Consider the following 26,253-nt stretch of genomic DNA (forward strand, 5'->3'; position numbering starts at 1 on the left):
GGGGAGGAGACAGATTAAAGAAGGGTTTTAAAGCCACGAGACAATCGAGACATTGTGTATGTGTGCCATTCAGAGGATGAAAGGGCAAGACAAAATATTTAAATGCCTTTGAACAGGATATGCTAGTAGGTGCCAGGCACACCGGTTTGTATCAAGAATTGCAATGCTGCTGTGTTCTTCATGCTCAACAGTTTCCATTGTGTATCAAGAATGGTCCACCACCCAAAGAACATCCAGCTAACTTAATGTGTCAGCAGAGTACATGCCCCGACGAATTGAGGCTGTTCTAAGGGGCAAAGGGGTCACGAAGGTGTCCTTAATGTTTTATACACTCAGTGTATGTCTGTGATGTTGAGCGGCAACATTTTTTTGGAAGAAGAATAAAAATATTTTATGGTTATTCCCTGCGAACTGCAACTTTAAGAGATGGAAAAGAACTCTTGATTTGGTGACAGATTTGTCCCGCCCCGTGAGATGCACATACTTTGAGGAGCGCACGAAGACGAAAAACTCATAGCTGTGAGTGTAATTAACCAAAGCCATTTACATTAGCTATACAAAACGTATCCGGTTTAGCAGCAAGAGATTAAAACAAGTCAAGTTTGTTCGTTTAACAATGTAATTAAAATCTCAGATACTAGCAGATTAATCGACTCAAACCAACGTCTCTCTTTCTATTGTGCACCTGTGGGACTGTCGGGGGAACTGCGGTAGGCAACATCATAAACGTAAGGCCAAAGCAAGGTTACAGGAGTTTTGTCATAAACTTGTGTTGATATATACAGTTATTATAATGCTATTTTAAATTCTAGCCTTAATGTGTGCGTTTTAGTATGCTAGTTTAGGCTGTGGTGTGAGTGTTCACATGGTGAATTTGCTCTAGCCAAGGCTAAGTCAAATGTTTGCTGGTTAATGTTGCCAATTTGACAGGTACTTCCAATTTTGCACCATTATTACTGATGGTGGAGGTTGCATGGGAAGTTATGGCAGTTGGCCAACCTATTTCAGGGTATGGAGGACTGGAGTGAGACGCAGTGCATTCATTTTGATAGCACAGAAGGCTTATAGGCTACTTGTTTATTGTTATAATAATCCATCTACCAAGGAAGATATCTTCCTGTTTATGACACTTTATGAGTAGGCCTGCATGACCATATGTTACAAAATGATTCCAAAGTTTGTAAATATTTTCAAAACTCAAAAGTGGAGCATTTTCAAAATAAGTGTACTCTCCACAACCCCATCTGTTGTGTAGATCCAGCTATCACAAACCCAAATTAGGGGGAAAGATAGACACCATCTAATTTAATCATTTTAAATGGTGCTTAGGCTTTCTTTCCTTATGGGGTTGAGGAATATAGTTAGATCTGCACAACAGATGGCATGCGAGACATGGACTCATCTTGACATTAGACCACTTTTGAAAACATCTGAACAAATGGTGATTTTTGGAGTGAACTATTACTTTTAAAACCCAGCTGATACCACCACAGCCATTTTGGTGACTTGGGCTACTCCAAGTAGGGTACTTGTTGTTGGCCTGATAGCTGGGATATATTCTATTCAAACTCCTGCTGAGTATTACGAGCTGGGTATTCAGTGGCTGTCCCTGGAGAAATGAGTAGTCTACTTTGGTATTCACCTCAGTGCCAGCAGTTGTCACACAATGCCGACTGTCCAGCTTTGTACCTTAACCGCACCGTGTGGCCATTTGAACAGGCCATTTGAATGCAGCTCCATGCTTATTTAACGGTGCTATTTATGCAGTTCTCTGTCTTGGAAGTTGCACAGCTGAGACTTAGAAAACGCTGCCAAACCATGTCGCCTTTTCATCCTCTCTCTGCGAAAACAAAAGGATAGCCCACAGAGGAGGCAGGTGGTGATGTCCCAGTGAAGATGACTCAGTGGAATGCGTTGATGATGCTACCCATGTCAGATCATTTGGTTCGTCAGCCATTTTCACAATGCCAATTAGGGGACTTTCCGGTGTAAATAAAATAGAAAATATGCTACACACATCCCACTGGTTCAGATGCTGGGCAGAAAAAACACCTTGACAGAAACTATACCTTTTCTCAACTCTGACATGCTCCTAAAGTTGATTTTATTAATGAGACACAGACAGAAACGGGCAACATTTTGATTCAGTTGTCAATTTCTCTGCCAAGCCAATGAATTGCTACAGAAATTGATATAGGTAAACTGCTCTAGTGAAAAATGTGTACAATTGTATGTTTTTTGAAGTCTTGGTGCAGACAAAGCTGTGTGTGTGCGCGACTGCGTGTGTGTGCGCGACTGCGTGTGTGTGCGCGACTGCGTGTGTGTGCGCGACTGCGTGTGTGTGCACACCTCCAGGTGTGAGGCAAGGATCGGTACTGGTTAGACAGGGCCTGTGAAGTCTCAATGTGTTGAGTGTATTGAAAGCCAGGGTTTTCTCTCCCTGCCGCAGCACCACGCAGGCCCAACCACACGCTTCAACCTTTCAAACAGGGCAGAGAAACCTGAGCTTCTCGCTCTGTTCGTCTCCTCTCCCCTCTGTCCCCCTCCTCCTTTCTCTTCACCTCTCTCCTCCAGCTGTCCTTTGCCGCAACCACCCACCTCCCCTTCTTTACCACCCTCATGAAGGGGATCAAATTGTGCCATAGAATCACACAATTTAGATCAGTTTTGAGTTTTTCACCAGGTTGTTAAAACACTTAACTGTAGAGCAGTTGTATAGGCTATTTCCTATAAATTCTGCTGAAGACACACACACGCATACCCTATGTACCTGGCAGGTGGAATCCAATCTCTAAGGTCATTGGTACAGGAAATCATGTGACCTGCTTCCTCCACTCTCATGACACCTTTCTCCTCACTCCGCCCCTTACACTCTTACACACTAGAGACATGCACATACGCATTGTGTCGGGTGTCGCAAGGTTTCACCAGGAGAGTGTGACAAACCGGAAGGGCTTAAAGTAAAGGCTGGACTGAAACTGGAGTGCTATAAAATAATATAGATAAGACAGTAACTTTATATCGAGAAGAAAACAGAAAAATAATCCATTCAAAAAAGGTACGTTTAAGGTGTGTCACGGTTAACCTGAACTCTTTGGGGAGAAGTTAAGTTGCCGCTTCCCTTGTGCCATTGTTTTTGTAACTGTGTGTGTGTGTGTATAGCGTTTCAAAAATCATTATCTCTGTTCTCACTGAGAGTATTGACCATGACTCCCAGTGTTACTGTAGTAAGGCTAGTCCAACAGTATCCATGTCATGGATGTGACTTTTTCCTACCTATTGTCTGAACACGGGTTAAACCAAGGATGGTGGCTTTGTGACATCTGATCAGTCCCATGAGCTGAGGGGTGCCAAGTCAGGGAGAGTCTGAGGGAGAGTCCTGTGTTTCAGTTTCTGACTCAATCTGCTAGTTTAGCTTGACTGATTTTGTGTTTAATGATTCTTTGTTCAGAGCCAGGCAGAACTGACTATTGATTTTAAATTTTTCAAAGTCTGTTTTAGAGACTGACTTCAAGTAGCTTTTAACCCGCATGGTACTTGTTTTGCTATGGTTCAGTTTGATTACATAGAGTGTCATTACCTGCAAATCAAATTGTAGAGTAACAAGCAAATCGAGTTTGTCACAAGTGTTACCAGTGTCATATGGTTGGTAATGGTATGACGTAAAGAGCACCGTTTAAATTAGGCTACAGTGCCAATAGAATTTCTGCACCCCCTTAAATGATATAAAAAGGGATTCAATTCGATTTTTGACAAGTATACCCATAACATGATGCTGCGACCACAATACTTGAAAATAGAGAGGGTTTTACTTTGGGATTTGACCCAACCCTGTAGTTTAATTTAGTCCAAAAAGTCTGTTTATTTATTGTGTTGTCTTTGCAGTATTATTTAACAGCCTTGTTGAAAACAGAATATATGATTTGGAGTGGAATTTTTAACATGGGCTTCTTTCTTTTCACTTTGTCATACAGGCCAGTAATTTGGGAGTAAAAACGATGTTGTTGATCCCTTTTGTATTTTCAAGTATTATGGTGGCAGCATCATGTTATGGGTATGCTTGTCACCACCAGGGGCTGAGGAGTTTAAGATCTAAATAAATATGAAAGGAGCAAAGCCCAGGTAAAAGGTCAGAGAGAAATCCACCCCATTTTTCTGAAAACCTAACCCTGTGATAGTTTTTTTTTTTCCAAGCGCTGTTGAGTGGTCTAGTCTCAGTCCTGACTTAAATCTGTTTAAGGAAATCTGATGAAGGGTTGAAATATCGCTGTCCATCAATGATATCCAACCAAATTTACCTAGCCTGTGCAATTTGAACAAAAATAATGGATATATGTTGCGTAAAGCTGATAGAATGAAAAAGATTCACAGCAGTAATGGCTGCCAAAACCGCTTCAACCTGTATTAACTCAGAGGGTGAAAACGTATCCAATTATGATGACGTTTTCTAAATTAAGAAATGTAAAATATTTATGTTCTATGTTCTCTTTCTTTCACTTTGAAAATGTGGAGTAGGTTGTGTAGATCCGTAGGACAAATATCTACTTGAATCCTTTTTAGATGTATATTTTAAGGTGGCAAAATGTGAAAGTTGAAAGGGGTGTAGACTTTCTGTAGTCACTGTATACCCTCCTGCCCCATATCTGTCTGTTGGTGCAGTCAATGTGATCCTGATGTTGTGTTATTTCGATATGTCTTGTTGAAGTCCCTGGCATATACTTGGCTGCAAAGATATTTTCATTTGAGAAAATGTTTTATCTGCATGTCTTTTTGTGTGTGTGGGGGGGGGGGGGGGTAGCAGCAGCAAATTATAAACCCCTTCCTACATTTGAGCTGTTCAGGACTGATGTACCCCCATGTCACTCAAGGCACTGATGATGATAAAATGGCTATATTTCGTAATACAGACTGATCCTGTGTTGTGTTCCATCTCTGGGTTTGTTGTGGATACAACATTGCAATGAGATGAAAGTGAAGGTTCAAAGGCCGTTCCGCTTTGTGCTTTAGTGAAATTGACACAGAGGCCTCGTTGACTGAGACACGATAATGATTACCTCAGGAAAGGCGCGTCCGCAGGATCTGGCAATGTCACTTATGTTCAAAAGTGATTCCCAACATCCGGTCCCCATATCATGTCAAGTTTACAGTCACAATCAAGTATGTTGAAGTGAAGATTTGATTTCTTATCAATATACTTGCTCACCATACAGGTAGGGCTGGGTATTACTAGGGAACTCGCGCTAAGATATTATCACGATACTTATGTATTGCGATTCGATGTTCCAAACATATTGCTCACCAAATGTCTGCTGCAGAGGGACAAGAGAGAGACACGAGAAAACAACAAGTTTTGATCAGTCATATAAATAAAAGTGCTGAAAACAAATTAGCTCCCTATTAAAAAATATATTAAAAAAGTGCTATGAAGTAAAAAATACAGGAGTTTGTCAATATGATATATCATCTGAAATAATATCCCCCATCACTACATACAAGTGCTATTCAGATATGGAGAGAGAGTAGACTAGACTGGGCCAGATCAACTAAACTTGTTCTGTTGCAGTTTGCTTCCAAGAAGTCGAATGCCAAATGAAAAGGAAGCCTTGTCTCTGTTTGGTTAAGCAACTTGCTAACAGGCACAACTGCAGCAGATGGCTGAGCTTGGTGGTGATAAGAGTACAATGGAAGTTGAATAGACAAGCACCCCAAATAAAGTGTTTTATATTCAACTTCCATTCCCCTCCAAGAGTGACTGATTTTTATTTCCTGCTCATCCAGTTTGTTCTTCGATCCCTGCATCTTGGTTTCTACTGCGAGGTCGTTTCCCCTGTGCTTAGCTTGGAGGAAAGGCTGAGGAGGATTTTTTTTTTTTGTTGAGGAATTCCACTGGATTTCTGCCTTTTTGGCTTCCTGATCTGGCCTGCTGTGCTGATGCACATGAATATGATGCGTTGCCTCTGACACACACACGCATTACACTTTATCCCTTTTCCACTGAACACATACCTCCAGGGTTACACAGGCTTTCAACCAATATGCACTTCTCAAGCTAAGGTTTAAGCTTTGCCTTATTTTCCCAAAAGTTTTTCTCATGAAATATGACAGAGATGCAAGGCCGAGTTTTAAACCACCCCTGCGGCCATGCTAAACACGGTCTTTATGAGAAGTCCATGTGATGTCTCTCTCTGTGGATTAGATTATTATTTTCCTGGATCCCATGGTTTGTAGACAGGAAGTGTTGGAGATTCTTTTGGAATTGGTAATTTGTTATGGTTGTCGTCGTGGTCACACTCGTAGTGCTGGTTTGCTTGTGTAGTTTATGAGCAATTCCATGGTAGTGGAATTACGCTGAGACAGATTTTTGACTTTAAAATGTATGCCAAACAAAATCATTGATTTCAAAGTTGAACTCTATGCACAGTGGCTACTTTGAATAATTTACACAGAAAAAAAAATATAAAAATGTACTTGAAAAACTGTGCAGATGCTATGTTTGGTCATAGAATTATGGCAAAATCTCCCTCAATTTTATCATTACTGAACTTCATCTGCACAGTTCTTCCTGTTAATGTATTTTTGTAATTCTTCAGTGGAAAGGGTTAAAACTAGTACCTGTGCATAGAGTTCTATGGTTTGTTAAGCTTTGAAATTGATGTTTTTTGTTTGGTCTACATTATAAAGTGAAAAATCCATTCGATTACCATGGAATTGCCTCTACTATGCTTATGCGTGTGCTTGGTCATGTCTGAGTCAACACAACCAGCTGCTCTGACAATGCTTAATTAAATTCATACCTGCGAAGTACACCTTAATGAAAATGGCCAGATGAGAGGGCATGGTCCATACACCCTTCCGGCTGGCCCAAGACAGCCTATTGATATGAATTTATCTGAAAATTACTACAAATACACACCATGCAGTATACCAAAGGTGGGTCCATGTATAAACTGATAAATGCTTTTGTCGATTCTCATCATTCCCTCCCTTCCAGACAAATGACTATTTTACTGGCTTATCAGCTGTGTTATGAGACCGTTTTTTTTGTTAGTGTACGTGTCTATCGGAAAACACAGTAACTATAGTAACTAACTTCCTGTGTGCATTTAGGCATGTGGGTGTATGTTATACTCTGGCCCTCTATAATCGTTGATTATGAAGATCAGGCTGAGATAAGTGGCAGTCGGAGTGCTGGTTTTCTCCTCCGAACAGAACAGGCCTCCTGACTGTCTCGGAACGGGCCTCCTGACTGTCTCGGAACAGGCCTCCTGACTGTCTCGGAACAGGCCTCCTGACTGTCTCGGAACAGGCCTCCCGACTGTCTCGGAACAGGCCTCCCGACTGTCTCGGAACAGGCCTCCCGACTGTCTCGGAACAGGCCTCCCGACTGTCTCGGAACAGGCCTCCCGACTGTCTCGGAACAGGCCTCCCGACTGTCTCGGAACAGGCCTCCCGACTGTCTCGGAACAGGCCTCCCGACTGTCTCGGAACAGGCCTCCCGACTGTCTCGGAACAGGCCTCCCGACTGTCTCGGAACAGGCCTCCCGACTGTCTCGGAACAGGCCTCCCGACGGTCTCGGAACAGGCCTCCCGACTGTCTCGGAACAGGCCTCCCGACTGTCTCGGAACAGGCCTCCCGACTGTCTCGGAACAGATTATATGTTCGGATTCGCACAATGACAACATTGCTGCTGATCTCAGTTGTGCACCTGTCCCACAGTCAAGTGTCTGAACTTTCCCGCTCGATCATGATGGCCGAATTTTGTCTGCTTGCTCCTGTAACCATGCAATGTTTGTGTGTGAGCTCATAGTAGCAGGGGAGGGTATGTGCTGTAGATGATATCTCGGTGGCGGACTGACTCCTAGACAGAGAGCAGAGCAGGTGATTGACATACAGATCAATGACCTCACCATTGGGGAAGCTGAGGGATAGACAGTACCTCTTTGTACAGAGACAGTGCTGCATTGATCCCCCCTGTCTGTCAACACTGCTATTATTCTGGGGGATCTGGGTGAAATAGACTATGAACCTATTAAAGAGAACACTTTACTGGCATAACTTTATATATATTTATTTTATTTTACATATAAATATATAAATATATAAGCATACAAAATGCCTATATTGGTAATAATCAATGGACTGTAGGCTACCTGGTAGGGCAATGTTTTCATGAGAACTCCTGGGCCATTACACCCCAAACAAAAATACAAATGTGTTTGTTTCAATTTACACAAGTTGTCATTGTTATTAACATGTTATTCATTACCCGTCAATTAAGGTGGCACCCTGTATTGTCTATGTCGTGGTTTGATTGATGAATGAGCAGTGAGGTAGTGCACTGTGCACACCATGGACAAACAGCTGGATGATGTCATCCAACAGTGCCAGTGTTGGTTGTTGAATCCAAGCTCTACAGGCTGTGTGTATGATACACTGTATTAGGTCATTTCTATAAGATGGGTGTTGGAGAATTTTGGGACTTGTATTTCATGTAAAACAGGAAATGTAGTTTAAAACAATGTTTAAGTAGACATTTTGATTCTGTCATTAATTAGTGTGTGTGTGTGTGTGTTAGGAGACGGAGATGGAAGGCGGAAGTTCGTTCAGCAGAAAGTCGTGGGCGTCGCAGTCTTTACGGGTCACCGCCAGGGAGCTCTCATTGGTCAGCACGCGAGGCAAGACCAACGCCATTGCAGAGCGCTTCTCCAAGTGAGTGACACGCACAGCTCTCTACTAGACACTTCTGTATGAGTGTACTACTGTGGACACTTCTCTTCCAAATTCATCATACCAAACACGCATCTATCTGTAGGGAATCCTCCATATCGCCCTGCTCTACGTACATACTGTACCAATCACACTTATCCTTTTGGTGCTCCAGTATGTACATACAGTCAGTCAAGTCTGAGTCAACCCAAACACTTCAGTCTTAAAGGCTTTATACAAGTGCTCCCATCCCAAATGTACATAATTGAGGTTGAGAGGGAGGTAACAGAGATGTTAGCTATATATTAATCCTGTTCTGCAGGTCATTGGGTTACCCTCGTGTCTGCCAACAGAGGTTGCAGCAGAACTGGAAAGAGATCATTCTGACTGTTAATAGTTACCACTCTTTAAGAAGCTCTGTGGGTCGGAAAATTCTGGTTGAAAAGTCACCTCGCCATCACATTGTCGTAACTGTAATCGTAGGTTGACTATCAACCGTGACCTATTTCCTCATACACCTTGCATGTACAGGTAATTTTCTTCTGTTGCTATGTAAAGTAGCTTTTACCTTACAACAATCCTGACCTACCGTGCCACTCGTACATTTCAGCTGGCATTTACATAGCTATGGCGAACTGTGAACTTTAACACCTCACAAAGCAACCGTTTTGACTATGCAGAGGTTGTTGATTCTGCTCTTCACAAGTCCTCTCTGTCAGCCCTAGCTATGGAATCACAATTTCCCTAGTATAACACAAGGGTGTATAAAACCAGTGTAACAGTGGTGTTAGTCGAAAAGCAGCATAGTGTCTGCAGATCCAGAGGAAACCAGATCTGTGTCAGAAATAGCCCAAAACCCTTTTTATATTGCTTACACTTCCCTGATCTCTTCAGACCTTCAAAACATGTTCAGATATTATTGATTTAATATCAGTGCAAACTTCCATTCCCAGTGTAATGCTTTGGTCGACTTTACCGTGTGCACCTCTGTTCTTGATCAGCAGAGGTCAGTGTTGCTCCTCTGTTCCATAGGTACCAGAGAGCTGCCGAGGAGGCCAATGCTGAGAAGAAGAAAGCAGTGAGTATCTCCATTCAGCTCCCCAACAGGAGACCCACTCATGGAACTATAGGATGTGACATCACCTCAGACACAGTCGCCAGTTCAATGATACGCTTGTGAAGCTGCCCTCTTGGTCAAGTCTTTGACTCTGTCACCATTGAACTATATCAAATCAAATGTTATTAGTCACATACACATGGTTGGCAGATGTTAATGCGAGGGTAGCAAAATGCTTGTGCTTCTAGTTCCGACAATGCAGTGATATCTAACAAGTGATCTAACAAATTCACAACAACTACCCTATACACACAAGTATAAAGGGATGAATAAGAACATGTACATATAAATATATGGATGAGCGAGGGCTGTGCGGCATAGGCGAGAAGCAGTAGATGGTTTGAAATGCAGTGTTGCATATGAGTTGAGTAATGTAGGATATGTAGACATTATTAAAGTGTCATTATTTAAAGTGACTAGCGATAGCTTTATTAAATCCATTTATTAAAGTGGCCAGATATTTTGAGTCTGTATGTTGGCAGCAGCCACTCTGTTAGTGATGGCTGTTTAACAGTCTGATGGCCTTCAGTCTCCCGGTCCCAGCTTTGATGCAGCTGTACTGACCGCGCCTTCTGGATGATAGTGGGGTGAACAGGCAGTGATATCGGGTGCTGTAGGTATCCTGGAGGGCAGGTAGTTTGCCCCCGGTGATGCGTTGTGCAGACCGCACTACCATCTAGAGAGCCATGCGGTTGTGGGCGGAGCAGTTGCCGTACCAGGCGGTGATGCAGTCCAACAGGATGCTCTCGATTGTGCATTTAGGTGACAAGCCAAATTTCTTCAGCCGCCTGAGGTTGAAGAGGCGCTGTTGTGCCGCCTTCGCCACTCTTATCTGTGTGGGTGAACCATTTCAGCTTGTCAGTGACATGTACGACGAGGAACTTAAAACTGTCCACCTTCTCCACTACTGTCCCATTGATGTGGATGGGGGGGTTGCTCCCTCTGCTATTTCCTGAAGCCATGATCATCTCCTTTTGTTTTGTTGATGTTTGGTGAGAGATCATTTTCCTGACACCACACTCCAAGGGCCCTCACCTCCTCCCTGTAGGCCGTCTCGTCGTTGTTGGTAATCAAGCCTACCACTGTAGTGTCGTCCGCAAACTTGATGATTGAGTTGGAGACGTGCATGGCCACACAGTCATGGGTGAACAGGGAGTACAGGAGGGGGCTGAGAACGCCCCAGTGTCGAGGATCAGCGGGGTAGAGATGTTGTTTCCTACCCTCACCACCTGGGGGCGGCCTGTCAGAAAGTCCAGAACCCAGTCGCACAGGGCGGGGTTGAGACCCAGGGTCTCGAGCTTAATGATGACTTTGGAGGGTACTATGGTGTTAAATGCTGAGCTGTAGTCAATGAACAGCATTATTACATGGGTATTCCCCTTGTCCAGATAGGATAGAGCAGTGTGATGATGATTAGGTTGTCTGTGGACCTATTGGGGTGGTAAGCAAATTGGAGTGAGTCTAGGGTATCAGGTATGGTGGAGGTGATATGATCCTTGACTAGTCTCTCAAAGCACTTCATGATGACAGAAGTGAGTGCTACTGGGTGATAGTCATTTAGCTCAGTTACCTTTGCTTTCTTGGGAGCAGGAACAATGGTGTCCATTTTGAAGCATGTGGGCACAGCAGACTGGAATAGGGATTGATTGAATATGTCCGTAAACACACCAGCCAGCTGGTCTGCGCATGCTCTGAGGATGCGTCTAGGGATGCCGTCTGGGCCGGCAGCCCTGCGAGGGTTAACATGTTTAAATGTTTTTTACTCACGTTGGCCACGGTGAAGGAGAGCCCACAGGCTTTTGTAGCGGGCTGTGCAAGTGGCACTGTATTGTCCTCAAAGCGGGCCAAAAAAGTTATTATAATTTGTCTGGGAGCAAGATGTCGGCTACGTGGCTGGTTTTTCTTTTTGTAGTCAGTGATTGACTGTAGACACGTCTCATGTTTGAGCCGATGAATTGCGATTCTACTTTATCTCTATACTGACGCTTTGCTTGTTTGATTGCCTTGCGGAGGGAATAGCTACACTGTTTGTATTCAGTCATGTTTCCAGTTGCCTTGCCAGGATTAAAGGCGCTTTCAGTTTTGCGCGAATGCTGCCATCAATCCACGGTTTCTGATTAGGGAAGTTTTTAATAGTCACAGTGGGTACAACATCACGGATGCACTTGCTAATAATATACATGGCGAAGACTATAATCAAAGAGAATTCTCTTGGTAGATAATGCGGTCGGCATTTGATTCTAGGTCAGGTGAACAAAACGGACTTAAGTTCCTGTATGTTATAATGATCACACCAGGAGTTAATCATAAGGCATACAACCACACCCTCCTTACCAGAGTTGTTTGTTTCTGTCGGCGCGATGCGTGAAGAAACCGGGTGGCTGTACCGACTCTGACAACAAATCCCGAGTGAGCCATGTTTCTGTAAAACAGAGAATCTTACAATCTCCGATGTCTCTCTGGAAGGCAAATCGTGTCCTAATTTCATCAACCTGGTTTTACTAGAGATTGGACATTGGCGAGTAATATGCTCGGAAGCGGTGTCTGATGTGCTCGCCCTTCGAAGTCTGACCAGTAGGCCGCTCCGTCTGTATGCCTAAGTGGTTTTGTGCTCTCTTCTCTGCTCAGGCTACTTATTTTTGACAGTGACTAGATGAGATAAAGCATTTTGTCATTCACATGGTAAAATGACAGCCTTTTCGAAAACTTCCACCTCCCACCCTTGTTCTGCCTGCCACTTATTGTGATGGGCAGGCGGTCAGCCCCATAATCCTGACTCAGTCGACTAATCCCAAAGTAATTCCCTCTGTCGGGATAGTTGTCTTTGTCTGTTGGGATAGTTGTCTTCTCTGTTGGTTATGGTCTTTGTTTGTTGGGAAGTGCTGGAGAAGTGGACAAGGGAATAGGGAATAAGTGATCGGCCGATGTCATGCAGGAGCACAAGGTAACTAACTACCTAACATTTCCAATGGCTCATCGATGGGGAATGTAATTTTGATCATTGGGTACCTTGCTGCCAGTGAATCTGGACCGAGATTGTAGCACAGGACTTGCTCTGCGTGACGTGACATTGTGGAATTCTGGAGAGGCTCAAGTAGTTGTAGACAAACATTGTTTACACACAAGGTCCTTAAGGTCATTCAGAGCGAGGAGAAGAGAGACACACACACACACACACACACACACACACACACACACACACACACACGCTGGTTGTATTTGTGTGTGGTGCATGCTGTTCCTCCAGTCTTCCTGTTTGTGCTGAGTTAAACAGTCGGCACAATGTCTAGTCAGCACAATGCTGTGTGTAATCGTGGATCCACAGGCAGCACTAGTCCTAAAGGGTGGGCTGTAAATTTGGGTCATAGGAGGAAAAGAGGTCTCAGCTTTCTGAGATGCAATCCTCTGTGTTGCGGTATGAGAATCAGGGCCAGGAGTTTTAACTAGGTTTTTTTTCAGGTTTATTTTGGTCCCTGAGTTTTTCCTGGTCAGGTTAACCAGCAACATTGTCATAATGAATGATTGATTACATGATGGTCCACAAATGAGCGCTAAGGAGGCTCCTGCAGTCTTATTTAACATTGTGTTGATTGTGTGGAATCTACACTGAACAAAAATATAAAGGAACATGTAAAGTGTTGGTTCCATGTTTCCTAAAGCTGAAATAAAGTATCCCAGAAATGTTCCATATGCACAAAAAGCTTATTTTACATCTCTGTTAGTGAGCATTTCTTCTTTGTCAAGGTAATCCATCTACCTGTCACGTGTGGAATATCAAGAAACTGATTAAACAGCATGGCCATTACACAGGTACACCTTGTGCTGGGGACAATAAAAGGCCACTCTAAAATGTGCAGTTTTGTCACACAACACAAGCCACATATGTCTCAAGTTTTGAGGGAGTATGCAATTGGCATGAATACTGCAGGAATGTCCACCAGAGCTGTTACCAGAGAATGTAATGTTAATTTATATATCATAATCTACCTCCAATGTCGTTATAGAGAATATGGTAATACTTCCAACCGGCCTCACAACCGCAGACCACGTGTATGGCATTGTGTAGGCAAGCAGTTTGCTGATGTCAACGTTGTGAACAGAGTGCCACATGGTGGGGTTATGATATGGGCAGAAATAAGCTACGGACAACAAACAAAATTTGAATGCACAGAGATAACGTGACGAGATCCTGAGGCCCATTGTCGTGCCATTCATTCACCACCATCACCTCATGTTTCATCATCATGTTACAGGATGATAATGCACAGCCCCATGTCGCAAGGATCTGTACACAATTCCTGGAAGCTGAACATTTCCCAGTTCTTCCATGGCCTGCATACTCACCAGACATGTCGCCCATTGAGCATGTTTGGGATGCTCTGGGTTGACGTGTAAGGCAGCGTGTTCCGGTTTCTGCCAATATCCAGCAACTTTGCACAACCATTGAAGAGGAGTGGGACAACATTCCACAGGCCATAATCAACAGCCTGATCAACTCTATGTGAAGGAGATGTCACGCTGCATGAGGCAAATTGTGGTCACACCAGATACTGACTGGTTTTCTGATGCATTTGTTTTTTTAATATATCTATTTTTTGAAGGTATCTGTGACCAACAGATGCATATCTGTATTCCCAGTCATGTGAAATCCATAGATTAGGGCCTAATGTACTTATTTCAATTGACTGATTTCCTTATGAATTGTAACTCCTTGAAATTGGTGCGTGTTGCATTTATATTTTTGTTCAGTATAATTCCCCCTTCAACTGTGACCATTGTCAGTAATGGTTCTGTATATAATTACAGGTATGATTATTCCTACTTAATCACATCTATTATGTTCTCTAACCGCAAAAGTTAATGACAGTTTTATAGGGGAATAAACTTTCAACATGAGGTCCTCCCTCTTACTGCTGCTGAGTCAGGCAGATTGAGTCACCTTTAGTGTTCTAATCAGGAATCTAATTAAATTTGATTTGTCTCATGCGCCGAGTACAACAGGTGTAGACTTTACAAGCCCATAACCAACAGTGCAGTTCAAGAAGAAAATATTTACGAAGTAGACTAAAATATAAAAAGTAATAATAAAAGAAACACTAACAATGACGAGGCTATATACAGGGGTCACCGGAACCGAGTCAGTGTGCGGTGGTACAGGCTAGTTGAGTTAGTGTGTACATGTAGATGGGGGTGAAGTGACTGTGCATAGGTAAAACACGAGCAGCGAGTGTACAAAAAAGGGGGAGGGGTCAATGTAAATTGTCCGGTGGCGATTTTCTGAATTTCTCAGCAGTCTTATGGCTTGGTGGTAGAAGCTAGAAGTGTGTGTGTGTGTGTGTGTGTGTGTGTGTGTGTGTGTTCTCGTTCAATACTGGTGAATGGCTGAGATGTCTCAATAGGTTAAACGGGACTTCATGTGTTGTAGGTTACGCTGTGTCTTGAGGACATAGGGTAAAATGGGAGGAGCAGTGACATTGTTGATTTGACTCCTTACTTTTAACAATCCAGTTTTCAAGGGAAATAAATAACTTAAAGGGAGTTTGGTTTTGTACAACACTGTCTGCAATGTGAATGTCATGATGTGATTGGCGATCACAGATCTCAACACTGACAGCACGAGGTTCCGTAACATGACACATGGTACATGTTAGGTGATGCCATGACTTCAGTGCATTGGTATGGCTCTGACATTGGCTCACACAACAACGGAATACTTGAAACTTCATGTGTCTGCTAGATTCACACACACACAAATAACCACATATTTACAATATTTATTTGGGGATAAACTTTGAGAAGTGACAAGTAAAGAACCCCAGACTCAGTCAGCGAAGAGTTAAACATTTCCCAAATGTATCATTTCCTGCTTTCTTGTTTCCTGGGATATTTTTTTTCCCTCCTCTGCCTCCATCTCTCTCTTTCTCCTGGTCTTGATGGGGGGTGGGCTGGTTCTTACTTCCAGAGTTTTTCTAACTGCTAACATCTGGGAGAGCTTGATCACCCTTACTCAGCACAGAGACCAGAGGGAAGGACGGCAGACTGATTCCAGCTACAGGACTCTCCCTGTCTACAACCTAGACTCCCCACTACGCCTCGCCTCGCTCTCACAGGTTTCACCACTTCTTTTAGAAAAACAGGGAACCAACTTTTCATTGCCTGTTGCTCGTTTTTTCCTTGTACTCCTTGAACATACTTCTTGAACATACTTCTTGTACATACTTTTTGTACTCCAGCTGCTTTCATACAGAGAATGATTTTTTTTTTCTTTTTTTCTACTGTCTGAGTTCTTTCAGCTTTGGGTTTCTCTTCCTCCTTTCTCTTTTATTTGTTCCTCCCATATTCTGATCTCCTCCTTTTCCATGTGTGTTTCCATCTTGTTTCTGTCACATATATATTTTGTTGGTGAAGCACGGCTTGATGTGCAGGCTAGGTTTTTCTGAGTTGCTGCTTGGTTGAAGTGTGGTCAATGTGATGACAGTAGGAAGTGGCGTCCGTTTTTTTTATTTTTTTTTATTGCTGTGTTAAGTTTGCATGGATGTCCACTGCTATATGGTTGACCACCTCATTATCACGTTGAAGGGGAAAAATCAGGTTTGTTCTTCGTTAGGGTCGTTGTGAATGTTGATGGTTACCTACTGATTGGAGCTCGTCTCATGGATAGACATATATAACATATTGTTACTCTTCTTCATGGGTGTGACTAGATACTTTGTACTGAGTTGAGCTCTGTGTACCATAGCCCAGTGCGGTTCCTTGAAAGGAACATTGAGTACCCCATGTAAACTAAGTTCATTAGTTGTCTCTGTTCTGCTTTCAAATGGCCGTATTGTTTCATATACCTTTCAGAAGTTCCCCGTATTAAACAAAGTGTTTTACAAGCGGGCATTAATTTCCATATCTTCTAATGAAGATCAGTGAATGACATCACATAGTGGAGTATTGTTGTCCTGTAGTAGTTCAGCTAGCCGCTCGCCGTAAGTTACGAGTTGGGAGCTTAATGGACGGTTAAGCAGAGCAGAGAACACTTCCTGTACTTTCAGGAAAAGTTGAGGTAGGTTTCCACAGAATGGAATATGGTTGAGAGAGAGATCTCCGTGTTCAGTCCTGCTCTGTCTCCATCTTGAGCCAAGACTTTGTATGCCACTGTGGAGTGGACTGTGCAGCAGCTGATAGTTGCCTGCTCTGACTTCAGCCACCAGCCAGCTACTCTCGTGGCTGGTTGAACAGCTGCTCATCTAATCTCGCTTTCCTTCCACGTCAGTAACTACCACTGTCCGCAGTCTTTTCCCACTGTGGCCTCGGGAAGAAAACTCTGACAGAGTTTATGAACTTGAGATTTTTCCAATATTTTTTTTTTTCTTGTTTCATTTGGTTGCAGTCTGGGTGCTTGAAGTTGGGTGACATAATACTGGACATGATTGACTGGTAGAAGTAGAATGTTGGAAGCAACTGTTGATGACTATTTTGTTGATAATAGTTTCATTCCACACCGTTGAAAGATTAGACTGTGACTATTTGTATTATTGCGAACTGTTAGAAATGGTACTGTATTTTGGTATTCTTACAGTTTCTCATACGAGACTACTCTTACACACACTTACCTCGGTACAGTTTACATGGTGGTTAACTTTTCGGTCGATGTAACCTATTTCAGGACGTTGCATCGGTCAGTAACTTCAAGACATTCTTCCAGTTGACCATTCTCTAATCTTCTCTTGTCTTCCTGGCAGTCGGTGGAAAGCCTGCCTCCCACTCTGCGTTCAGGGAACCTGAGTGTTCTGAAGAAGCGCTGGGAGCAGCCGGCACCTCGCCAAGACAAACCCTCCCTGCATCCAGCCGGCCCACCTCGCGCCCGCCTTATCCCCCCAGCTGTACCCAAACCAGTGCCACCGACTGAGCACCGCCCCCCAGCCAAATCCCCAGGATCCCCGGGCACTCAGGGTAGTCAAGACAGTATCCAGTACCCTTCAGCAGCTATAACCAAGGAAGGAACGGAGAGAAGGATGGAGAGAAAAGATCAGCGGCCAAGTGAGGGAGAGGAGGAGGAAGGGCTGATGCAGGTGGAAGATAAGGTGGCGCCACCCAGCCCCTGCAGCCCCGTTGAGAAACCCAGCGTGCCTCTCAACAGCCTGAAGATGATGTTTGAGAAGGGAGAGGGCGCCAAGAGAAGGGTAAGACTGATAGAGACTCACACACACATTTTACTCAAAAACGTTCTCATTCAGGCAGACACACACTGTGGGTATGTATCCCTCTACAAAAGTGGTTCCCAAACTCTGGGGTGTTTCCGCTGGGTTGGGGGGTAATAGTAGAATGCACAAGGTGCAACGTCGAAATTGGCTAGTACATCGGCAGTGTTCCTCAATGATGGAAGGGGGAGCCCTGAGTGAAAACGTTTGGGAACCACTGTTCTACACAGTGTCTCCCCCTCTCTGCTCTATGGATTCTCTCTCACCCCATCTCTTGGCATCTTCCTCAACATGTAGCTGCTCATTATGCTTGTGGGGTCAGGTCAGTCATCTGACTGTGTGTGATTGGTTAGCCCCCCCATCCCCCCCATATCCAGCTGGGATGCAGCTGAACTCCTGGTCTGTTGCACAGCCAGGCAGTTTCATGGTGCCTTCCTTTGGAGTGTAGTCATGCTAGCAGTCACATGCCTTGGTACCTGATGCATTCGTGCCTTTCAACAAGCCCCGTCTGACTTGATAAAGGCACCCCGAGGACTACTGTGTCTCAGTGCGCATCACTAAGTACAGACAGAACACCCATTCACTCAGACACACACACACACTCGTGTAGAGGATACTTGCTAAAACTAGCTTACCTACTCATATTAGAGGCCAAGAAACTCAAAACATGCATACATGCACTGACCTGACGAAGACGCCGCCCCAGTTGAGAAGTGAAATACTTTGCGCCAGACACTGAGGGAGGGTCTCCTGTGGCTCCTCCGATATTAGCAGAGAGAAGTCAGCCATTAAGTGGCCATATTAACGACCCGTCCCTCTGTCCCATTACTGTCTAATTAACTCAACCCTTCAGTCACACTCTTTCTGTCCCCTCAAAAAGTTTCTATGTTTCAGTTCTCCACACTGCCCTTATCTGCTCCTAAACAACTTTCTCCTTTTTAGTGTACACACATACCATAATACCCCAGGGTCACGAATGTACCCACATTCCTCGTCTTTCTCTTCAAAGACCCACCATAGGAATTCTCCCTCCCCACTCTGTGTCCTGTCATTCTCCTTCAGTTAGGTATTCACCCCTCATGGCCCCCACCCCACCTCTTCAGTTAGATATTCACCCCTCATGGCCCCCACCCCACCTCTTCTCTCAGCATCACACAAGATTGCTCTCCTCTGTGCACTTCTGCTTCTCCTATTTTTCAGTTTCCTCAGTTTTCTCATCTGGTAAAAGTTGAGTAAAAATGTGTGACTCTGAGACCATAATACTTTGTATATTCCTGGTGGTCTCTGGTGTAGGCTACCTTAGCTTAGCCAGCCCGGTGTTGATGCATGGTCCAGGTGGAAAAGCAAGACTGTGGAGTCCGACTCAGACTGGAGTGAGTTTGCCACCACGCCTTGGTGTTAATCTCTTTGTTAAGTGTGTTCATGATGACCACTAGCAATACTTAGTTATATATGTTGGAAATTCCCCCAGTGTCCCCTCAGGGAGACTGGTCTGAGAACAGTGGTAGTGTTGTAGTCTTTGTCCTCTTAGCCATTCAGTCAGACGAGGCCTGCCACAATGGCCATGCTTCTGGACTTCTGCTGAATTTACTGGCAGGGTTTTAAGAGGGGAGTGACAGACAGTAGGAGGTCGACCTCGATTCGTCTTGGTCTGAGAGCTGTGCTCACTACTCGGTGTGTTTCCTCTATACATGCTCACAAAAGCCCTTATCGCTACGCCAGTGCATTTCAGCTGACTAGAGCGGAGGTGGGGCTGTGCGTGGGTGGAGGAGCTGCGTCTCCAGGTGTACACACACACATGCTCCATCTCTCACTCTCTCTCTCACACACACACACACACATGAGTGTTTCCCCCCCGGCCTTGCCTCAGCTTGTGTCCCCCCTGCCCTGCCCCAGCTTTAGCTCAGTGCATGCTCTGGGCTGATACCATCTTACAGCAGTGATGTCATGGAAGTGGTATGCACCCCCCCCAACTAAATCACTAGAGGCCAACAAACCCTGCTCCTACAGAACACAAACTCCTTTCTCTCTCTCTCTCCAATCAAAAGACTCGCAGTACGTTCTCTCCCTCTCTCCTTCCCTCTCTCCTTAGTTCTACGCCTCTTTCTGTCGTTCTTTCTCTTTATAACCTCTCACACACTCCTTGTTTCTAGGTCTCTTTTACTCTCTGTATTCCACCTTTTCTCTTTGTCTCTCCTGTTTCTCCTGTTTTTCGATAGCCCTCGTTTGTAACTGTATGAGCTGTAATGGGTCCTGGGCACAAAAGGTTTAGATGGGGCAGATAAGGCTCTGTTTCTCTACCTGGCTGTCACCCAAATCAACTTCACCCTGTACTGCTTGTCACTGGCATTAGCCTTCTCTGCTACCACAATATTCAAAACATGGCTTGGTGGTTTTTTGGGGGGGGGATTCTAGTTACCATAGTTACTTGGTTAGACGCAGACCATTTGCACATGCAAAGAACAGTTTGAGACTACAGCACATTGTGTAGACTACACATTCAATTCACGCTTGCTTGAAAAAGGTAGGAGCTTTAGCCTGTTTGATCAATTGTGTATATTACATGTTTGTCCTCTCTTTAAAATGAGTCATGCCTCTCTGCCTGGCTGTTGTTTTGGTCGATTTAGCCCAACATTTAGCTGCTGGCACACAGTTTGATTTGCAGTGGAATCAGTTGGTCCTGTCTCAACCTGTCCTCGGTGAACTACAGACCGTATCGCTGTCCTCTGCTCTGACATAACATCACACTCTCTTGTAAAACATTTTGTATGAGCAATATTTTGAGTGAACTAGGAAATGGCCTTTCAATACATAACATTATGGACACCTTGTAGCTTCAATCCGCAAGTACAATGTAAAAAGTTATTGACTTGGCTATGGCTGACTCCAGAAGGCCCGGTCTGTTTTAATTGGCCAGATCCCTCCTCCACTCATCTGTATCCAGGATTACTGCTTAAGCCTGACCATCTGGGTTACACATCAGTGGGCTGTAATAAACACACACACACGCTCGTGTTTGTTAATTCTGTAGAGTGTAAGGTGGGGGGGCCTAAACTGACAGATGGGGTTGGTTTAAGATGGATCTTTTAGATATTTCATTTAGAATTTTAGTACCCTTTTTAGGTATCAAGAAACAATACAAATGATTTTGACCTTTACTACTAAAGCCCATGGGAACGCATTGAATAACATCCATAAATGGCAAAAAAGAAATCATAAGAAACAAGATTTTGAAGTGTTTGTCCGAAATCCAGGCGATAATTAAAAAACACATATTTTGTATTTTTTTTACACCATTTAACCACTTTTTTGGGGGTAGAGGCACAAAACAACCTTCTACTTCCATTGTATTTATTTATTTATTTTTAAATCCAATACCGGTTACACTTGTGGGGGTCGTAGAGCAAAACGGAGAGCACCATTGTGAGAGCCTCCCCTTTCCATAGAGTAGTAGTTTGTACGTTAAACCATTCGGACGCTACAGACGTTTGTGTTAGACGGATTTTCGGGATGTCTCATGGTCTGACAAACACCGCTCTAGTTCTGCCACCTTTCACCTCAGATGCAGAAGTGCGACACAGGTGGATATGGTGGATTGAGATGCAACAAAAAACATCTCTAACTTAAACTCACAGAGTTTGATGGGGATTCTTTTGTTGTTGTGTAACTTCGACTCTAAGGGATACTTCGGGATTTTAGCAATGAGGCCCCTTTATCTACTTCCCCAGAGTCGGATGAACTCGTGGACACCATTTGTATGTCTCTGTGTCCAGTATGAAGGAAGTTAGAGGTAGTTTCACAAGCTGATGCTAACTAGTGTTAATGCAATGACTGGAAGTCTATATGTATCCACAAGTTCATCTGATTCTGGGGAAGTTGGAAAAGGACATCATTGCCAAAATCCTGAAGTATCCCTTTAACCTTGATCCCCTCACTGGGCCGTTTGTCTGTGTTTGAACAGTGTCCCTTCTCTCTAGCCCCCCTGTGGTGACTCGCCTGTACATTCTTATGGCATTGTAATAGGGCATTTTCAGTGTTTTGTAGGTTAAGGTGAGAGGGGAGTGTGTTAAGTATGTGTATAGCCTACTTGTTATGTGTTTTCAGTTGTGTGTATGTGTATTGGTGAGTAAAATGGCTGTGTCATGGTGGAGTTGGTGGGGGGACAGACGGTCCTGTCTGACAATGGCTCTGCCTCTTGAGCTTATTAGGGGATTAACGCTGTGTACATGTGTCCGCACGCTAATGTGTACATACAGTAGTGCAGGGTTCCCCAACTGGCAGGCTGCGGTCTGAATTTGGCCCATATGGGATTTTATTTGGCCCCCTCAAGTTTTCTGTGCAACTGTTTATTTAAAAAAAATATTTGTTGATGGACGCAAGACTGTAAAAACACCAGCAAATTAGCTTCAAGTGATTTTAATTTAGGAAATCTGTTCCAAAGTATTCTCACACATATTAGAGAGATACTATATGTGTGATCCTATACAAATATAAGCAAGGTTTGAAATGATGGCGTTTTAGTCAAATATATCCGCTTTGGGCTTCCTGCAGTCAATTTGCAGTCTACAAATGAAATGTAATTATGTTCCGGCACCCTGTCCATCCGCTCAAGAACAAAATTGGCCCGCGGCTGAATCTAGTTGATGATCCCTGCAGTAGTGTGTAGGGGTGTGTGTCTCCCTTTACCATACGGTGAGTCATGATGTGGTTGGTTACATGGTTAACAGACCCGTTGGGTTGTGCTAGAAGTATTTTAGCTGGAATACGTCTGAAGTAGTTTTTTCTTGTCATATTTGTTTATTTTCCATGATGAGCGACATATTCTGCTTAATGCTTTCTTGAAAACAGACGGGTTGATTTTTAGCTGTAGAATTTCATTGCATCTGCTGTCCAAGATTAGCCGACTGCAGTAAATTCACCATCTTGTTCAAGTTAGAAACATTTCAGCAACTTGAGACAATTGAGCTTCTTTCCGAAACCTGGACAACCATAGATATTTGGTGAATTTGTTTTGGTGTTTAACAGTAAAGTGTTCCTTACTGCTTTCAGAGTCTCTCTGGGCAAATTACATTCATCACTGATGGGAATGCTTGTTATTTGATTAGGTCTAGAGCAAGGTGTCGGGGGAAATGGCAGATGCCCCAATGGGTGTGTTTGTGCCAGTGTGAATAAGGGGTTTGTGTAAGCAACCATCAATGGCTCATTGTAATGTAAAGGATATGCAGGAGCTGGTTTTGATGTCGATGGGCCAAACCATTGTGAGATAGGGGGAAGTTGTGATGAGTCGTGGGGGTGGTCAAATGTGACCAATGATGGGGTTGTCTGAGTGTAGAGATGGGCTAAAAAAAATAAAAGCAGAGGCTGACTAACTACAAAGGCATAGAGAGACAGTTGTAGAGAAAGCAGGAGGAGACTGTGGTGGTTGGGGTGGCGGTGAGGACATCGGGCAGTCCTTGTCTGAGGTTGTGTAATAAACTGAACCCTGACCCTTGACCCCTGTGTTATCATCCAGGTGAGCACGGGACTACACAGCAGCTCCTCCGAGGACATGGACCAGAGAATAGGAGGTAATACATGAGCACGGGCACACACACACACATTTGCACTAGACCCATATAGTGCAATCACATTCTGAGGGCACGGTATCTGATATCACTACTAGGCACTAAACTGACAAAAGGATCCCATGCAGAGAGGTGCCCACTGCAGTTATAATAGCCACGAAGGTTACAGATGAGAACACAATGTGTACATTCACGGGTGCATGATAACGGCCGTGCTTGAATTGAGGCAGAACAGTGTGTCAATTCATAGTGCCTACACTGCTTCATCTAAAAAAGACCAGCTTTATTTACTCAAGTCAACTTTTGGCAGCTTTTATATATCGTTACTCCTGTTTTTCTTCTTCATAGCAGCTAATAATGTAGGCCAGTGACTTCTGACAACATTGCAGCAGAGCGAGGTGGGGGATCCGGATCAAGAAACCTTCTAGATGCTAACCTGTGTGTGTGTGTGTGTGTGTGATTTTTGTTTTGTTTTCCCCCGCAGTGTTATCCCCTGACAGAGTTCTGGAGACCACCTCCCTGAAGGAAAGAATGGCCAAGTACCAGTCAGCCCTTACCAAAAAGGGCCCACTAGCACGCACTGTGAGTTTGTGTGTGTTTGTATTTATTATACCCATTTCGTACAGAAGATGTGATATATTACCTGTCAAAAATATATGCAAGGCAATGTTTTTTATGGCCCCATTTTCAAACAGCCTTATTTACCACTTTTCCCTTTTAAACATACCAGTGGGTAACTGGCACAGTGGAAGGTGTGGGGAGGGTTAAACCATGGGGGCTGTTTAGATGTCAAATTAGGGAGGTGTTAAACAATTGAAGTGTTAATGAATTGACCTGCAAAAAAGCAGATAACCATTCACACAGACCCAATACCTGTACTTTGGTTACAGGGTCTGTGCAAATGCAGGAATCATGACTAGGTCTTTAGGTGGGTGTTAATTGACTGTTTTTGACCCCTACCCCTTTCAGATGTATACCAGAAAGCTGGTATAAAAAAGCAGGCATGGTAAAATAGTGTGATTTTGGTCGGTTGTCTTTTAAACACTCCTCTCTCCTTACATTGTCTAGTCTCCTTTGTTTAGGAGAATCTAGAGACACTTATTTTTTAGAAAGTGATCCTCTTGTTTAATGGTCTCACCACATCCAAGGCTAATGTAAGGATAGTGTACATGGGAAAAGTGTAATGTCAAAGAAAGACAGATCTTAGTTCACATATTTTGCTATATCCTAAAACATCATTTTGGCACGGTTCTTTTACTGATCGACCTCTCTGTTCGTCTCCAGGCCAGTCAGACAGAGGGAGAGGACGGCAGCCTCAAGGAGAATGTGCCCCCTAGTGGTGTGGCTGTGGTCAGTACCTACGCGCGTGTCTGTGTGCGTGAGTGTGGCGCGTCTGAGAAATTTGGTGCTGAGGTGTGTAGCGACAGAGGGGACATGCAGTGTGAGTCTGTGAAATAAACAACACACTGAGCGAAGATTAGTTAATTGGATAAGGGAGCAACGTTTAAACTGATAAACTGTAAACCAATGAAAGCTGGTGTGCAGTAAGTAAATAAACTCCTAGAAGTGCCCTAAAGATCCTGCTTTAAAACATGAATACACAGTGGCAGTAAACTCTTTCATATAGCTTTTTATGTACTGTATATTTGATTTGCTGATGGGTTTTCTCTCTTTTTCTCTCAGAGCCAGGCTTTAGAGTCCTACAGCAGAAAAGTTGCTGTAGAAGAGACCAATGGTGAGTCAGCTTTAATTTCCCCATCTCCCATGATGTCATCCCCCACAGCTCTCGGCTGGGGATGCTGAGGACAGAACCGCACCCAGCTGCTCTGATTGGTCCTCTGTGTTAAAGGGCAGAGCGGGGTGGAACCCCGACTGGCTTGTTACCCTGAGTTTACTGCTCTGTGTCTAGGCATCTCGCTCGTCTCAAGATTTTTTTGTTGTGAAAAGCCAGGCTCCCTTTTTTTATTGTTATATTGCTTTGCCCAACTGTGATACTGACTTCCTCTGCAGCCAAGATGGAGTCCCTGTAGTCTCACTGGTATGTTGTGTGTTTGGTCTTTTTCAGGTGATGGCATGGACACACCTACCTCTAAGGATAATACCTCTTCTCCATCCTCAGCCCACAGTGACCCGCCCAAGGCAGCCAGGGTGAGTCCCCTCCGTCACAATGACACGTACAACATGTATTCAATCAAGGAAATCGATAGGACCGCTATAAAATCTGACGACAAGACTTGTTTCCGACAAAACACAATGCAGTGTATGAAAGGTAAATTCTTAAAGTGTCTGTGTGTAGAAGTTCTGCCTGCCCGTGAGGGAGACGTGCATTGCATGCCTGAAGACGGTGTACCCGTTGGAGAGGCTGGTGGCTAACACCCAGATCTTCCACACCTCCTGCTTCCGCTGTCTGCACTGCAACACCAAGCTCAGGTACTTGTGACACTCGCAGCCCACGGGACACTTCAAATAACATTATATATTAACATTATACAAATTTCCCATTCCAAAACATTTAGAAACCATAGGAGAAAGAACATGCAAAAACAGTTGTGTATCATGCATCATAATACAGTATATTTACAAAATTCTTTTTAATAAAAATGATCACAAGCCGTATCAATTGGAGGAACATTACTTTTGAATGTACATTTGTATGAAATGTCAAGTAAATCCAGT

At 43.8% G+C, this 26,253-nt stretch overlaps 1 protein-coding gene across 7 annotated transcripts in view; it reads left to right on the forward strand.

The window, feature by feature from the left end:
- The first annotated feature begins 368 nt into the window (after window positions 1-368).
- The window catches only part of LOC118388662 (LIM domain and actin-binding protein 1-like), a 28,006-nt gene continuing 2,121 nt past the window's right edge, over window positions 369-26,253 (forward strand). Inside the window, exons 1-10 of one of the 7 annotated variants that reach the window (XM_035777997.1) lie at window positions 369-519; window positions 8,577-8,710; window positions 9,740-9,785; window positions 17,555-17,995; window positions 23,526-23,580; window positions 24,062-24,159; window positions 24,862-24,927; window positions 25,261-25,312; window positions 25,643-25,725; window positions 25,874-26,007. In XM_035777997.1, coding sequence (XP_035633890.1) covers window positions 8,586-8,710; window positions 9,740-9,785; window positions 17,555-17,995; window positions 23,526-23,580; window positions 24,062-24,159; window positions 24,862-24,927; window positions 25,261-25,312; window positions 25,643-25,725; window positions 25,874-26,007 — 1,100 coding nt within the window. In that variant the 5' untranslated portion in view covers window positions 369-519; window positions 8,577-8,585. The other 6 variants (XM_035777995.1, XM_035777999.1, XM_035777996.2 and 3 more) reach the window with 6 other exon arrangements.

This window comes from Oncorhynchus keta, chromosome 10, assembly GCF_023373465.1.
Source record: "Oncorhynchus keta strain PuntledgeMale-10-30-2019 chromosome 10, Oket_V2, whole genome shotgun sequence".
In the NCBI taxonomy this organism is placed as follows: Eukaryota; Metazoa; Chordata; class Actinopteri; order Salmoniformes; family Salmonidae; genus Oncorhynchus; species Oncorhynchus keta.